Source organism: Hemitrygon akajei, chromosome 5 (assembly GCF_048418815.1).
Source record: "Hemitrygon akajei chromosome 5, sHemAka1.3, whole genome shotgun sequence".
NCBI classification, from domain to species: Eukaryota; Metazoa; Chordata; class Chondrichthyes; order Myliobatiformes; family Dasyatidae; genus Hemitrygon; species Hemitrygon akajei.
The window spans coordinates 169,538,469-169,554,010 of record NC_133128.1 but is presented as its reverse complement, the minus strand read 5'-3'; the positions used below and the strand labels follow the sequence as shown (position 1 = coordinate 169,554,010).

General features: G+C 36.5%; 2 protein-coding genes and 1 long non-coding RNA gene across 9 annotated transcripts in view; 2 read left to right on the top strand and 1 right to left on the bottom strand.

Annotated features, from left to right (window-relative positions):
- Positions 1-15,542, top strand: part of mtx2 (metaxin 2) — a 161,932-nt gene that overhangs the window by 20,526 nt on the left and 125,864 nt on the right. The window lies entirely within an intron of this gene.
- hoxd3a (homeobox D3a) overlaps positions 1-15,542 on the top strand; it is a 25,971-nt gene extending 10,429 nt beyond the window's left edge. Inside the window, exons 1-5 of one of the 3 annotated variants that reach the window (XM_073047153.1) lie at positions 97-242; positions 3,626-3,813; positions 7,368-7,447; positions 12,174-12,710; positions 14,008-15,542. In XM_073047153.1, coding sequence (XP_072903254.1) covers positions 12,227-12,710; positions 14,008-14,756 — 1,233 coding nt within the window. In that variant the 5' untranslated portion in view covers positions 97-242; positions 3,626-3,813; positions 7,368-7,447; positions 12,174-12,226 and the 3' untranslated portion in view covers positions 14,757-15,542. Of the gene's footprint in view, positions 1-96; positions 243-3,625; positions 3,814-7,367; positions 7,448-12,173; positions 12,711-14,007 lie in introns of those variants that run through there. The other 2 variants (XM_073047155.1, XM_073047152.1) reach the window with 2 other exon arrangements.
- LOC140728443 (uncharacterized) lies at positions 1,752-8,897 on the bottom strand. 4 transcript variants are annotated; one of them, XR_012099072.1, is made up of 4 exons: positions 8,710-8,897; positions 3,841-3,937; positions 3,529-3,723; positions 1,752-2,672 (listed from the first exon to the last, which is right to left on the bottom strand). It is a non-coding gene; the product is annotated as an uncharacterized lncRNA (long non-coding RNA). The 4 variants fall into 4 exon arrangements; XR_012099071.1 differs by lacking the exon at positions 8,710-8,897 and adding an exon at positions 5,806-6,622; XR_012099073.1 differs by lacking the exon at positions 8,710-8,897 and adding an exon at positions 5,872-6,622.

Below are 15,542 nucleotides of genomic sequence, written 5' to 3'. Positions count from 1 at the left end.
ACCATGTCCAGGAGAGGTGGTAAGATTTTATGTATCCTTTTATATTTGATTCGGCCACGTGATTTACTAAATAATTAATGCAGTACGTCCCGAAAGAAACACAGCGTCGTCATTAATCGGCCAAGCAAAGGACTCTATCACACTTGAAAAGTGAACAGATCCCAAGAATATTATATACAAATGGTCCGCTATCAGACTTTGCTGTTGTAGTTCGTTGCCAGAAACTGAAAAATGGAAGCTTGGTAGGTAAACAATTTTAGTTTTGTTTCTGGTAAGATAGCAAATGAATGTAACTGTCATATATATTTGATGAATAGCGCCCTTTGCTTCTTACTATGTGCTACCAAGCGACAGTCATAAGTTGCAGTAGGCTGATATACTGACCTTCTATTCGGATTAGCTTTAACATTTTGGAGCAACTATGATAAACTTCAGGTGCAAAAATTTGTATCTGCTATATCTTGGAGGTGGGAGGTAAACATTAGTAAGACTGCGGTGGGATTATTATTAAGGCGTAGTTTTGTGTCCTGAAATGGCGTAGATTTTACGGTTTACTTGTGCTTTATTGCAAACAATGCCGGCTGTCATGGCATCTGCTGCCTATTTGTACACAACGAAGTAGAGGCCTGAGCTTATATTGAATACCACGAGTCATATATTTTGTGTTCTTTGAGACGTAATAGAAAGTCTGTAAATGAGATTCAGCGAGAACAATTGCAGGTACTTACGTCAACAGAAAATATATTCATGGGCATTTCGTGCCTTATATTTTAGTTGATGTGTTGTTATAAAAGATGAAACAAATGTTTCCTTTGAACCTACGAATTTGTTTTTACAGTTAATTGGCATTTATTTCTTACAATGGAAGGCAAAACGAGTATTCACAAATTCTTAAGTGTGCGTTAGGCTCATTTTAAGAATAATTGGTAGTGATTGATTCCCTGAATAAGAACAATTATGAGCACATTTTATAAGGTAATAAATTAACAGAATTCTGATTTTCTGTACCTATATTAGTATGAGAAAGTGCATTAAAGTATGCCTAACATATATTGTGGATGATACAATGCTGTGAAGTACAAGCATGAACTGTTTTTTTATTATTGTTTTTACAGTAACATGCAAAAGTTTTATTACGAGGGTAAAGATTAAAAGTATATTGTCAGTAAGCATTTTCAGTTATAATACTGAGCAGAAATGTAAAATCTTTTTGTGAAAAAGGAGAAAGGATTCTACAATCCAAATCATCATAATTGAAGCAGCAAAGAATGTAATCGTATATATACATCAATAAATATTCTTCAATAACAATAAATTACACTACAGGCTTTAGTGGCATACCATGACAGCTCCGTTCCTTCCCCCATCTCTAAAGGTGTAATTAAACTATATAAATTACCGTGGCAAATACAGATGTCTTTGAGAAAGGATTTTATTAAATTGATTGGAGATATTTTACAATATGAACCTTCGCATTTATTGCTTCCGTTGCTTTTGTCGTAGCGCTCTTCTGGAAATTGAATTTGCGCTGTCGTCACGTGTGTAAAGTCGACGTTCGTTTCCTTTTTAAATAAATTATGCATTAAAACAATAACCTATTAATTCAGTTATTCGCCGATGACAAATGCAACGCTGTTTTACTGATGACAAAGTTGCGGTTGTGAAGCCAAGTTGTTTTTTTTTAACTCTCTTCAACTCAGCATTCTCTACCCTTTAAATTCTGATCCAGCAAAGAATCGGGCAGACAAGAATCAATGAAAACGGTTTAATTACAACTTTTTCATTAAATCGAAATAAAGTATTATGGTGTGGAGGGTCAACAATTTCCAACCCTGTTATAAATCACCAGCAGTAATTCCTGAAAGGGCGCGAGGCTGCCGAGGCCAGGCGAAGATTGTAAATCTCTTCGTTTTATTGCTCTACGAGCATATGCTGCAGTCGAAGTTGTCTTCGAATGCCCGTTTGATTATATTCCTCGTAGAGCCGAGTTCTCACAGTGGCAAGCGTTAGCAGTTAGTTGTTTTTTTCTTCGGCTCCTCATAAAATTATCAGCGAAGGCATAACTTGCGGTAATAAATTGGTCTATTTATATTTGTGGGGTCGAACAATATTATAAAAGGGGCTGTTTCAAAGTCACAAATATATATCATATAAAATATTTATTATCTTTACAAATTCCCACAGTGTGAACGATCATCAGAAAATAAAGATATGAAGTTGCTTGTATAGTTTTAGTGGAAAAGTAATTCTTTAGCTAAACAGTGAGATGTAACTGTTTTATTTCCTTTTAAATAATTTATAATGCAGTAATTGCAAAGCAATATTTCTATAACGACCATATAGAGCCACAGAGGGTAAAGTAATTTAGATAAATGTTGCGTTAAGCCTGTGCTAGGTGCAATAAGGTCATGCATTACTGTCAATAGAAATGTTTTTTATTGCTATTAAATTACAGACAAATGTTTTAGAGGTTAAAATAGTTTCTAGTAGCATTTAACAGAAATATTAAGCAGTTCGATAAAATGCAACTGAGAATTAATTTTCCATAACTAAAAACATTATAATTCAACAAAGCAATTTCAGGAGGGAGAAAACAAAATAAGACCAGAAGCGGAATGAAATATTTCCCAGCGCCCAGTTGCTACTGGCTCCTGTGATTTTAAATGCCTCGCCTGAAAGAGAAAGTGAAAAATCCCGCATTAGTTCCTGTTCTACCCTCATCAATTTCTCTATATAAATCCACAGTTAAGAACGATGATTAATTTGTCCTGCCAAAAATGAGAGTAGGTGAGATTGAGCTTCAAGGAAATCTTATCTATACAGAGTTTTGTATTTCAAAGTTTCCACTTAACTGGCTCAAACACTAACCCGGGTAAATGGGAAATTCCCGTTCATTCGCAGGACCTAGGCGTAAACACTTCACAAAGCTTATCCAAACATAAGTTTATTGCTGAATTTGTCATTTTATGCACATGTTTTGATACCAATTTATACATCATGCTTGGAAAACGCTGAAGTATTTTAAACTAGATTGAGTAATTTACGCCAATTCTTTGCCCTCTTACATTGATTTACAAAATCTAATTCTACAATAAAGGGGTGCAATAATTAACTCAACACGCTCGGTCGAATAATGATATACAACATATTGACCCAGTGACGCTGTAATAGCAATAATATACAAATCTATTGTTCGCTCTAGTAAACGTGGTTCCGCACGGAAAGACGATACAGTGAAGTCTAACTTTACCACCTTTTACACGTACAGCACAAAATATTAAGTTTTTACTCAACTCCCCGTTAGTGTTCAGGTAAGAAGTGGTTCAAAGCTCCAAACTATCCATATTAAAGAGCTGTTAGTGAGGTAGCGCTGGCTCAACTTACTGGCTCAATCAGAACAATCTGGTAACACAGATCACGTGAACAAATATGCCTGTATTTTAAGGCAGCGCCTATATTTTCTGATTATAAAAGGTATCCGTTGCACTATAAAATTCATAAATGGCAACATTTTAAAGGAATACATACCGGTTTATAAATATCAATTTCTTGTTAGTTGCTCGATTATAAAATATCGATTTAGATTTAAAGCAAAAACACCTCTGTACGCCGTTTTTATTGGTAGTTGTTCCTGAGACTGAAGCCATTTCTATCGGGAATACCGTCTGCTTTTCGTATCGAAATGTCTGTAAAGCCGCAAGATCTGGTTTAAGACAGCATTGTCTGCAGACAAACGACAGAGGATATTATTCGCAGCTGCAAGCTAAGAGGTTGTGTTTGGAAAGCACAGATTTATGATAAATTGACACACAGGTAAGCAATCGTTTGATAAAATGCAACCTTTAGCAGTAAGTTTGCATAATCCCTGCAGCGAAAGGGCATATTGTTCCCACCAAATTGTATGAAATTCTGATTCAAACGTGCATTGTTTCCATTTCTGTGGGAGATAAGAAAAATGATTTTGTAGCAAAAGAAAAGTCGATTTTCAAGAACATTTTGCTGTTTCACGAAAGTGCGCCATTTGAGAAAGGTTAGATCGGGCAAACCAGAGTAGTCCCAAATTTGTCTTGTGGCTATATTTCAGCTGATTCTGCAGTTTTATGTAAAATGAAAACGAAATAAAAAGGCACAGAAACCCAGGGAACTTTTCAAACTGTCACAAGCAAACTTAGATCGTAAATCACATTAATTTGTTGTCTCTAGCTTATCGTCAGGCTGCAGTCTTCTGTGATTTATGCGTTACAGAAATATATTGCGGGCTGAAGTTATTGCAGCAGCCTGTATAAATTATTTCTCAATTAAGGTTATTGTCGTTCAAGGAAAACAATTTATGAATTTCGAGGAACTCAGTATAAAGGTAGTTCAAAAATTATTCAGTATAAAAGATCGAGTATAATTTTATTTTACTGCGGTCACGTCAGAGGGTAATCTCTGCAATTGCTTAAATGCAACATTTCTGTAATTATACACTTCAAGTTTGACTAGGTTTTATAAGAGATTAAATAATCCCGTTTTGATTCCGTTCGCTAATGATTTGGCAACAGTTTCAGTAGAATTTAAATGCTAAATGTTAAGATAATTATTTTTCCCTTCCAGTTCCTGAAACGCATTTACTTACTTTTATTAAATACTGTCTAGAATACAGCTCTATTACTTTCCATTTTAAAATACAAAGTATCTTGTCATTTCCAGGCCTGAATATGGTATCTTAATATTATTACGTACCCCTAGATGCTTTTCAGATATGGGCATAACCTGGAATCTAAAGTGTGATTGAAATTGCTGCTTCTAAATTAAACTGCACTAAAACAGTGCACCTAATTAAGTGTCGTAATCGTTGTAATTACGAAGGGACATCCACTGCTTTCTTAATGTAAATGTGCACATATAAGTTACCCAAATAATTGTGTGTGTAAGGGGCACTTTCTCGGAATGTCCACAGGTATTTAACTTCTAAGTGTGTGAGTGTGTGTGTGTGTGTGTGTGTGTGTGTGTGTGTTTGTGTGTGGGTGGTGTGCGTGTCTGTGTGTGGGTGTGTATGTGGGTGTATAGTGTGTGGGTGGGTGGGTGTGAGTGTGTGTGTGTGTGTGTGTGTGTGTGTGTGTGTGTGTGTGTGTGTGTGTGTGTGTGTGTGCGCGCGTGTGTGTCTGTGCGCGCGCTCTTCCGTCGGTTAAAAAAAACTTTTTGAGTCGAACATTTTTCATTGCTGCATGCCTCGAAGCTGCTGGTCTGCCATGTTAGCCAGCTAAATCCAATTACTGTGAGTAGCATTTCATTTTGCTCGATGGGGCCACTCACTTATAACTTCACCTAAAATTTCAATAAATATCTGTATAGCTCTCGCCATGATAACTATCAACATTTGCCTGATAGTCTGTCTTTAAACTTTTAATCTCCGAATAAAGTCAGGTCCCAGTACAGAAACTGCCTTGGACTTAGAGGTACACTCGGTTGCCCTATGTTCTGGTGGGCAGTAAACGTAATAAATACATAACTATCTCGACTTTCTCCTGCCAACCTAGTTTAGCAATTTAGTAAAGTGACAAAAAGTTTCCAAAACTTTTTCATATATTTATTTTACTAACTCTATTTACTTGACTATACTGCTTTTTAAGGGTTTAGGGCCGCAGTGTTAGAACTCGCTCGCACTTCTGCGAAATTAATAAGCAAGATGATTAAAAACTTACCGTTCAGACCATGGCTGAGCACATTTATCAAAACCACCTGAAAGTAACCAACTGTTTAAAGTTTGTCCATCTTAGTGGATTCCTTGGAAAGTAGCGAGTTTTCTCTGCAAATACTTACTTCCAGTGATTACAGAGAAATAAAAGCTTATAAATTGACGTATGGCCACGTGAATACATTACACACATTATGGTGGGAGGCATTGGATCCAGGACCTAATGCCTTGGCGACTGTGATTTGGATCCTCTTCTAACTTCACATTATATCGACACAAGTTGGTGAGGCTAGTTTGTAAGGTGCTGCGTCTTAGTGGGATTAAAGAGGGATAGAAAAACCATGGTGAAGTTGTGTGATGGGCTGTATTGTGAGGTAGTGAAGGCGCTTCCGTTGGTTGTTCATTAAGTGGTGAGTTATTGCTGTACAAGCCAAAGGTCATTTCAAAGGCTTATGACTTACATTTTGTCAGCTAATGACTGGGATTTCTTTGTGCATTTGATCTGCCACAGTTGCTGATTTTTCTTAAATGTATTTCTAAATTAAAGCATGCATTTTAACTCAGTATAATATTCAGTGGTACAATTTCTGCACGACTTCAGGTCCGGTGCGTGTTCTATCTCCCTCTTTCACGGAAATTTGAAATTTGGAGGCTCCAGGAGAGCTGTGTTATTGCATTTATATGATCTTTTGTATAACCGAAGTGTTTTTGTTGTTATGAATATGCCCAATCGATATAAAATAATACGTACGTGATGTTTGGTATCCCAATGACAAAGCATAACCGCCTGTCAATATAATACATTATACATGAGTTTTATATATGGCGCCAGGCTCTTTCTTGCAATCCTCCATATTTGTATTGTTTTGTGCGTTTATGTAAAAAATGTTCGACAACGGCGTCAATTTTTCACTAAATACACATATCTAAACATCAACAGGAAAAGAAATATATCTAGGAGGTATATTGATATGGTCAGATTGGGGCTTGGGGATACTAAATGCAACCCGGTACAAATTCCAGATTTTTATTCAATGCCTTGTTTAGGCCCGGCTTCTATTAAACGACCATTTCAGATGTACCTTTCTGGGAAAGTGCAGAAATCCACCTTCAGAGCAAACTGCTGATTCGCTAATTGCGAATTTAGATATAAAATCCTCGATGCTATTAATAGATTTTCACTTGGTAATAACAACTTAAATTTCGAAAACCGCTTGACATAAATGATTGGTTATTGTATTAAAATTTTTGCGAAGCTTTATTTGTCAAACAATTCCCCAAAAATTCAAATTCTAATCTTTATCATCACTATATCTATTTAACCCTTTTTTTCACTTTAAAAAAGTCACTGACAATGTGACTCCCAGTCATTAATCACACAGCATTGCAATCAGTAACACTTTGTTTCTAATTTCTGAAGGGAAGGAGATAATACTTAATTTATTTCTGCTTTCATTTAAAGAATAAGCAAATGCAATGGGAGTTGTATAAAAGGTCACCACGAAGCATTGTTTTAAATAATTCTTAATGTAAACAATAAAAATATTCTTATTAAAAATGAATCTTCGCCGCCTGATACTGGTTATTTTCTTTGATAGGATCCGGGAAGGCAGCCTGAAATATATGTGATATACAAAAATATTATTAATGTGTTTGAAACAGAAACTGTAATGACATTTTCTTTCAGAACAAAGCCAGCGGCCCCTGGTCAATACGGACAAATTACACATTCAATCCACAGAAAATCAGATAAAAACAGTGCGTCTGGTGAGTTGTTTGATTTTTCTTTGCTCCCTTTTGCTTAACAGCTCTGAATTCCATGCGCCTTGGATTCTGTGTGCAACTGAGATTTGTCAGTGGAGAACTAGTTCGTACTTTTATGTTATGGCCATGAGAAAACAAAGAAGAAATGAAACATGTTTGAACAGACAGGGACGAGATACTTGGATTCTTTATGTATGGCTCTTCTCGATATGTCGTCATGTTCTACTTTGAGCTGGAAGCAAACTTTTGAAAACTTATCGGTAATTCTAAAGGCTTGGGTTGCATCTGTTAGTACTTCAGAAATATAGATCATATAGACCCACTCTGGAGCATACAGAGTTGAAAATAAGATAAAGTGAACATTTGTTTAAGCTCACCACTTTACTGCCATTCTTAGTGCACAGAATGAGAATTGTTTATAGTTGTTCTTTAAATCTGCAGTATTTATCCAGCATAAAGATTTATGAAGTCTTGGGAAAGTGGTTCGTTCAAACAGTAACGTTATCTCCCTCACGTTACTTTTGTTACATTGTTGCTTAATCTCTCTCGTTAAATTCAAAATTAAATACGTTTCCATCTACTCTGCTTCTTTTAAATCTTACATCGCCCTTAGTTAAAGGGATCAACACAATTGCTTTGTACTAAAGTATATAGTTTATAATTTAATTAAAATACATGGCAGACTCATAAAATCTGCACTTTTTGTAATTTGTATATAAGGGCCGTAAATCTCATGTAATCTTGGCAGTCTACGTTAAATGTGTTTGCCTACATACTCAAAGTCGTATAAAATAAACTTCCCAAAAATAAGTTGAAAGATGAATCGGGATGCATGTTTCTTTTGTACAATCTCTCTGGCAGCCTGGGTTGCTGTACCACAGTCGTGGAAAGAGTGCCAAATCATTCCATTTGAAATCCAAGTTTTAAACGTCTCCCGTCCAGGAACCAGCCGCAGATTTGGAGGGGATTGCGTGATGCAAGCTGAAATATGGGCAGATGTGTCTAGGCAGCCGAATTCCTTGTCAGAAATGATCCGCAAAGTATAAACAAAATCAACATCGTTAGATTCCAAAAATAATCCTCAGCAATAGCTGAGGGCAATAAATATTTTCGTAACAAAACATATCACATGATTAAATAATTTGTAGTATACGTTACGTTTAAAATTACTGAGCAGATTACATTACACTGAATACACTCGCTAGTCGGTGACTTTAACAAAATAAAAACACAAGCTTTCAAGTCCCCCTTTTTTGACTCCATACCTGAAATCAAATACTTGATTTCAAATTTGGCTCCCAACTTGCATTTATCAAAAATAATTTTCAGATCCTCCAGCTCGAGCCATACGATTCTGCTACATGTGAAAAGTTCGCCAGCTAAAACACACTTAAGATTCCTGGACTACTTTCAAAGCCTTATATAAAATCCTACAAGAGCTGGCGAAACGTAGGTAAAAAAAAAACTTGCGGAGTGTGGACATTCTTTTTCAGCTTTCCTCCTCCGCTCTAGCTATTTTACACTTCTGAAGATAGCAGTTCTTTGGAAAGTGTTTCTTTCCCATTCTGAAGTGAAGCGTTTACGACTGAGCAGCCATAAATTTTGCGTAGCACATAATGACAGGTGCATTGATATGCACTGCTAGGACTTTGGCTTCTTAATAGCATTAACTAGGAGGTAAATTTTAAATTCTTAGACTACCCGGCTGCTCTATTAATACATGAGTGAAAGTTAAAATAAATCGGAAGTAATTATTGGCCTAGGGTTTGGCTGGAAAAACTGCCGTTCAGACGCCCAGCCTTATACAAATAAAACGGTACAAGAACATTAAATGGTTGGCCACAACACGGGGAATATAGATAGGGTAAATATAGCAAATGGTGGACTTTTGATGTTCCCTTGCGCTATCACAGAAGTTTAATTTGTGCCAGACCTTCTCCACGTGAGAGTTGAAATTTTCGACAATGGGAAATGGAGAGTTAGCTCATTGCTCTCCATCCTTTCATGAAACAGCACAGTTCCCCCCACCCCACCCCACCAATTCGGTCTTCTAGCTTTCGTCATTTTTGAACTAACATTTCGCACTTTATGTTAACAAAGATAATCGAATAATTTGTTTCTTTGTTTTTCGGCCACGCGTTCCACGATTGTAGATCATGTATCTGGAAACACAGAAAAAAAAGTGATGGTCCATATCAAGGTGTTACTTATCAAACCCCTGTATTAGGTGATGCACCCTTGCATTTAGAAAACATGTAAGGTAAGAAAGATCTGAAAGATGAACGCAGAAACAGTTGACCATTGTCCAAGTGATTTATGGCCCATGGCTGCGATTTAGGTTCAAGCAGAGTTCACAAGCAGTTGGAGTTTCTGGGCCAGATTTTCAGCTACACTACAGTCTTTTCACATTACCTTAATATTAATGTTAGATTTGATTCTCCGAAGATAACATTTCCAAATGCACTGCAAACGGGAAAGCTGGTTGTGATGATCAAGTTTCAGAGCCCGCAGCAGTAGATAATACTGGGTTACTTTCTTATCTCTCACATAAAATACTGATTAGATGGGGAGACGGGGTGGGGCAAATAGAAATGTAATTAGATTTCAGATTTTTAAAAGTCAAGCAAAGAACAGAAATCTAATGCCAATTTTATTAAGCTAAAATGGCGAACATGGTCATGACGGGGAAACTGGGTATAACAAAATACAGTAAAATATAACGAAAATGCCTAGAAACAAGTAACGGAAGGCTAAAACAACATTGAATTACTTCTTTGAAGGGAACAGCAGAGATGTGCACGTGTGCCGAGCTGCAACTTTGGAGGCCACAGATCATAAACCTCATATTTCATTTTAATGTCAGGTCTTGTATGGCTGAAGGCTTTTTTTTCCAAATGAATAGAAAATCTATTTGTGACGTGATATAGTAGCCAGATAAGCCACACGTCCAATACTTGGGCCAGTTTATACAAGGATGTTTTATTTAAATGGTTTTGTAGACTAAGTATTATATTTGAAGCTTAAATCCAGGTCAATCATATTCGTGTTATGTTTCAAGTTTATGTGTTTTATAACGATTTGTTTCAATGTAACCATTTAATTCTAATCACAACAGTAACCTACTAGTTTAATACATAACTTAGGGCGATCTAAACGAGAACAAGGCACTTGATTCAATCAAAAAGGTCTGATTTTATTGCTGACCACAACAACCAACCCCCAACCCTCTACCACCACCTCCCCCCACGCCCCCCACGCCCCCCACCGCCCAGTTCACGCAGACATCGGCCATTTGGGAGGTTTCCTGACTACGTCAGGTTAATTCTGTTAAAAAAAAGGCTATTGCCAAGAGTTTGTGAGAAATTAAATGTAATTATCTTACTAATGCCACTGTAAGTAACTAAAGGACGTTTGTTTGATTGGAACTAGGGTAAATAAAGTGCATATATATAATTTTTCGTCTGAATTCAGTTGCAATAAAAAAGTCTGTTGACTGAAAAGTTGATGGTTAGTTAACGCTACTACATCTATTCGCTACTTTATGTGTTAGTTTAGCTGGGCTTTGTGTATGTTGAAATAGATTTATTCAATAATATGTTATTTTGTGGACAATGCCATGATCTAAAGATGCAGTTAAGTAGCACAAAGCAAATGTGAAATGCTGACTTCGTCATTTCTCTGTTTTTGATTAGAACAAAGAGTTTGAATAGGTGCTAGTTATACTTTAACTACAATGTCTATCCCCTGTCATAAAGCAAAACGAGCAACAGAAAGAAACATTCGCTTAAAACAAACCATTCTTACGTTGAAGGAAAAGAAGCCAACAATGGTGAGGGTACACTTCGCTGGTTTTTCAGGTTTTGGAACTGGTCCGATCCATCATGTCGAATGTAATAGCGTCCAGATCTCAGAATAAAACAGTCTGTACCCACAGCAAATGCTGCAGGCAAATAAGTCGCCTGTGACTGTGGGTTTTTTTTCCCACTCTTTTTAAGAGGGGTCTTTTTGTTTCTCACCATTACGAAAATGGCCTCAATCAGTGAAGTCAACTGGAATAGCACTGTGTGTCCCACCGAAATCCACTTAGATCAAGCATGACAGGGACATATCTAGCGTTCTGTAATATCCATTAACTTTGAGATTATGGAATAGGAAAAAGGCACATTTGGGGGGGGTTTTTGGTTCTAAATTTTGAGATATATTTCAAATGGTACAACTCATCATTTTTCTTAACATTCCTTTATATTATGATTTGGTAAATGAATTAAAAGGACAGTTTGTCTGTAGTGGATCTCAGTAAGTGGATAATGCAGTGTAGATTCAAATAATAATAATAAATTGCCAAAGAAGTGCAATGTAATTGTAATCGTTCATACATCACTTGAACTATGCGCATTTTATACAGCTTGTTCAAATTATCATAGAGAGCTGAGTATACAAACTGAAGCTAATTGCTTCCAACTGAAGAAGGAGCCAACTCTTAAATTTATTAGAAAATTATAATAGTCTCTCTGAGTTTGTCAACTAATACATTTTATATTTCACTTACTTATTTATTGTCTCATAAAAGAATAATTCTCAAACTTGTAAAGGGAAAAAAAGATCAAGTCTACTAATGACAAGATTGTGAAATATCATTCATGGGATGGATGTTTTATTTTAGTTTGTATGCTAAAGCAATTATGGTCCAAACATTTCACTCTATTATGTTTTGTTTTATAACATCCAGGAGCTCTGCATTCTGACGATTGTTGTAAACGTGCTGTGTGATCAAAGGTGTCAATGCTATTCGATAAGGGTGTCAAGACCCTGTCATTTCGAAATAGCGAGATGCAAAAAGCAACTTACTATGACAACTCTGGAATATTTAGTGGTTATTCCTACCAAAAATCCAATACATACAACTACAGCTCAAGTCATCAAGCTTACCCACCATCATCGGTTGACAATGATTATCAGAACTCAACGTGCCCAATTCAAACATCTAATGCCAGAGCCCAATCCCATAAGCCCACCGATATAAATGGCAGCTGTATGAGAACAGGTGGCAGTCAAGGCACTGCCCAACATCCAAGCATCAGTGAGCCACAGCAACCACCTCCTTTGCCACCTTCACCCAATGGAAACAACGCTGCAACTCAGAAACGAACCAAGTCCATTCCAAATTCTTCCAGCAGCCCGGCTGCCACACTTACCAAGCAAATCTTCCCATGGATGAAAGAATCTCGACAAAATGCTAAGCAGAAAAACAGCTGCACAGTTGCAGGTATCTTTCAGTAAATTGATTTTTAACTTTAAATTCCAGCAAGCTTCTTAAAAATTGACAAGTTTATCAAAGAATGTCACATAGGGGAGTAGATTGTCAAAGAATATCACACATTGGTGAGAGTCTTTCCCTTCCCCTTGTAGCTAATGGCTGAAAAGTGTGAAGGAATTATCCAGAGATTTTTGGCAACATTCTGTGAATGGTCTTACATTTAGTGATCTTGGTAAAGATATGGACAAACTAAAATAGATCTAGTTTTAAAAATAACATTTTCTGAAATATTTAATCAAGAGAATGACTTTTGGCAGGAACTCTTAGAAATGTGATTTTCTGTTTGACTGCTGGGCATTGCACAGTGTATTCCCAAATTAAGCAATTCTTGGAAAAGGCTCAGATTATTCCACTTGATATCAGTGGACTTAGCCATAGGTGGGTAAAACCTAACAAATACACTACTACAAAGATTTTGTCTGTATCTCTTTTACATTTCCATTAACTTGAACTAATTTAAACTTATTATTGTAAACTTTCACTTATTTACAATGCCTGAAAATTCAGAAGGTTGTCAGGACTTGACCTAAGTATACTTTAAATGTATGAGTGGACTAGAAAACATACTTCATATCCAAATATATATTCTCATGGGAACTCTCATTTGGAATCACTGTGATTTAAATAACAATAGCTATAAATTATTCAATAGTTATAACAAAATAATATGCACATCTAGACTTCTAGTCACAGCGTCGTATTTTCCATGGAAGCTGATTTTTACTTTATGAACTATCTTTAAAAAAGGGGCCTTTTCTTCTCTTATGTAATATTTAGTTTGGATTGGATTCATGATTAACCCCAACTTTCAGAGAGCTACCTTCATCAAACAGATTGTTAAGCAGGGGAGAACAAAAAGTAAGTCTTATATTGCAATAGTTATATTAATGAAATCAAGTCATATTTTGCCATGTTAATGGCATTTCAGTGGAAACTCCCTAAACTGCATTGGCATTTCGCATTTACAGCATACAATATCCGTTATGGGCCCCAGATATCCCAAAGTCATTAACACTAGTAGAGTACTATATCAGCATGGTATTTTTTTTGTTGCAATGTTACTGTATTTATTGCTTAAGAGTTATAATTATAGCTTTTGCATAGACAGCTCTGGGAATATGTGGTAGTATGGAGGAAAAAATGTTAAAGAATTGTTTATTTTGTAGAAGTATTAGTATCAGAATAATTATACTGCATGTGTGTTTGTGTATATATGTATGAATATTAATATATTTTCATTCTGCAGGAGACAATTGTGAGGATAAAAGCCCACCAGGCCCAGCCTCTAAGAGAGTCCGTACAGCCTATACCAGTGCACAATTGGTTGAACTGGAAAAGGAGTTCCATTTTAATCGTTATCTGTGTCGTCCTCGTCGAGTTGAAATGGCAAACTTATTAAATCTAACTGAACGGCAAATAAAGATTTGGTTCCAGAACAGAAGAATGAAGTACAAAAAAGACCAAAAGGCAAAAGGGATCATGCACTCTCCAGTTGGACAGTCTCCAGACAGAAGCCCACTTTTAAATGCTCCAAATAATATTGGATTCTCAAACCAGCTCCCCACTGTCAACAGTTTGAATTACGAAGCTCATTCTCCAACATCTTTCACCAAATCTCAGCAGAATATGTATGGCTTGGCTGCTTACACAGCACCTCTTAATAGCTGCCTACCCCAGCAGAAGAGGTACCCTGGTACAGAGTTTGAGCATCATACAATGCAGGGAAATGGAGGCTTTGCTAACCATAATTTGCAAGGCAGCCCTGTGTATGTTGGAGGGAACTTTGTTGATTCAATGCCAGCTTCTGGTCCTATGTTCAACCTTAGTCATCTTCCTCATCCTTCATCAGCCACTGTGGACTATAGTTGTGCTGCACAAATACCAGGCAGTCACCATCATGGACCATGCGATCCCCATCCCACGTATACAGATCTGACTACTCATCACACAGCTCAGGGAAGAATCCAAGAAGCACCCAAACTAACACATCTGTAATGGACTAGCACGGTCTGCCAAGCGATGCTGCTTCGCTTTTTTATTACCTCATTTGTATCAGATATTCTCCTGCTATGAGACTGCCACAGTATTTGCCCATCACTCATTCTCTGCCCACCACATTGCTTTTCTGTGTTTATTTAAGGGTCTACACATCAGCCATCCCTTTCAATAAGATCCTACCATAATACAGAATGCAAATAGAGGAAAAATTGCTTGAAATAGGTGCTTTTGAAGGTAAGACATACAAAGTCAGTCTTCAGCAAACCCTTCTTAATGTGAATTTTAAAGACTAGTGTTCTATACTAGTGGTATTCTGTCTGTAACTGGTCTTACTGCCCAGAACCCCAGCTATGTACTTCTCAGTAATGAACAACCTGCATTCAACAACATTAATATGTATTTATTATTTTAAGTCAAAATCAAAAAGATTTTTCTATGACTTATTTATCCTTGTCTTAATGTATTTATGTGAAATTTATAGAGCTTATACAATCTGACTTTGACCTGTTTAATCCATGTCTGTTACAATCATATTTCTCCTCTTTAGTAAACCTGGGTTTAAACTAGATGAGAGGATAGTTTTTGAGCAGTTGTATCAGTGGCTGGTGTTTGTAGATTATGTAAGTATTATCTCTGAAAGCAAATTGTAAGTTATAACTGTAGTAAATCAGAGAAAATGTGACACTACAGGATAGACAACACATTTCTATAAGAATACTTTATTTCAACTGTCTGGTACGATTTCAACGGATATTTAGAATAAAACGGTGTTCTTTGAACAAA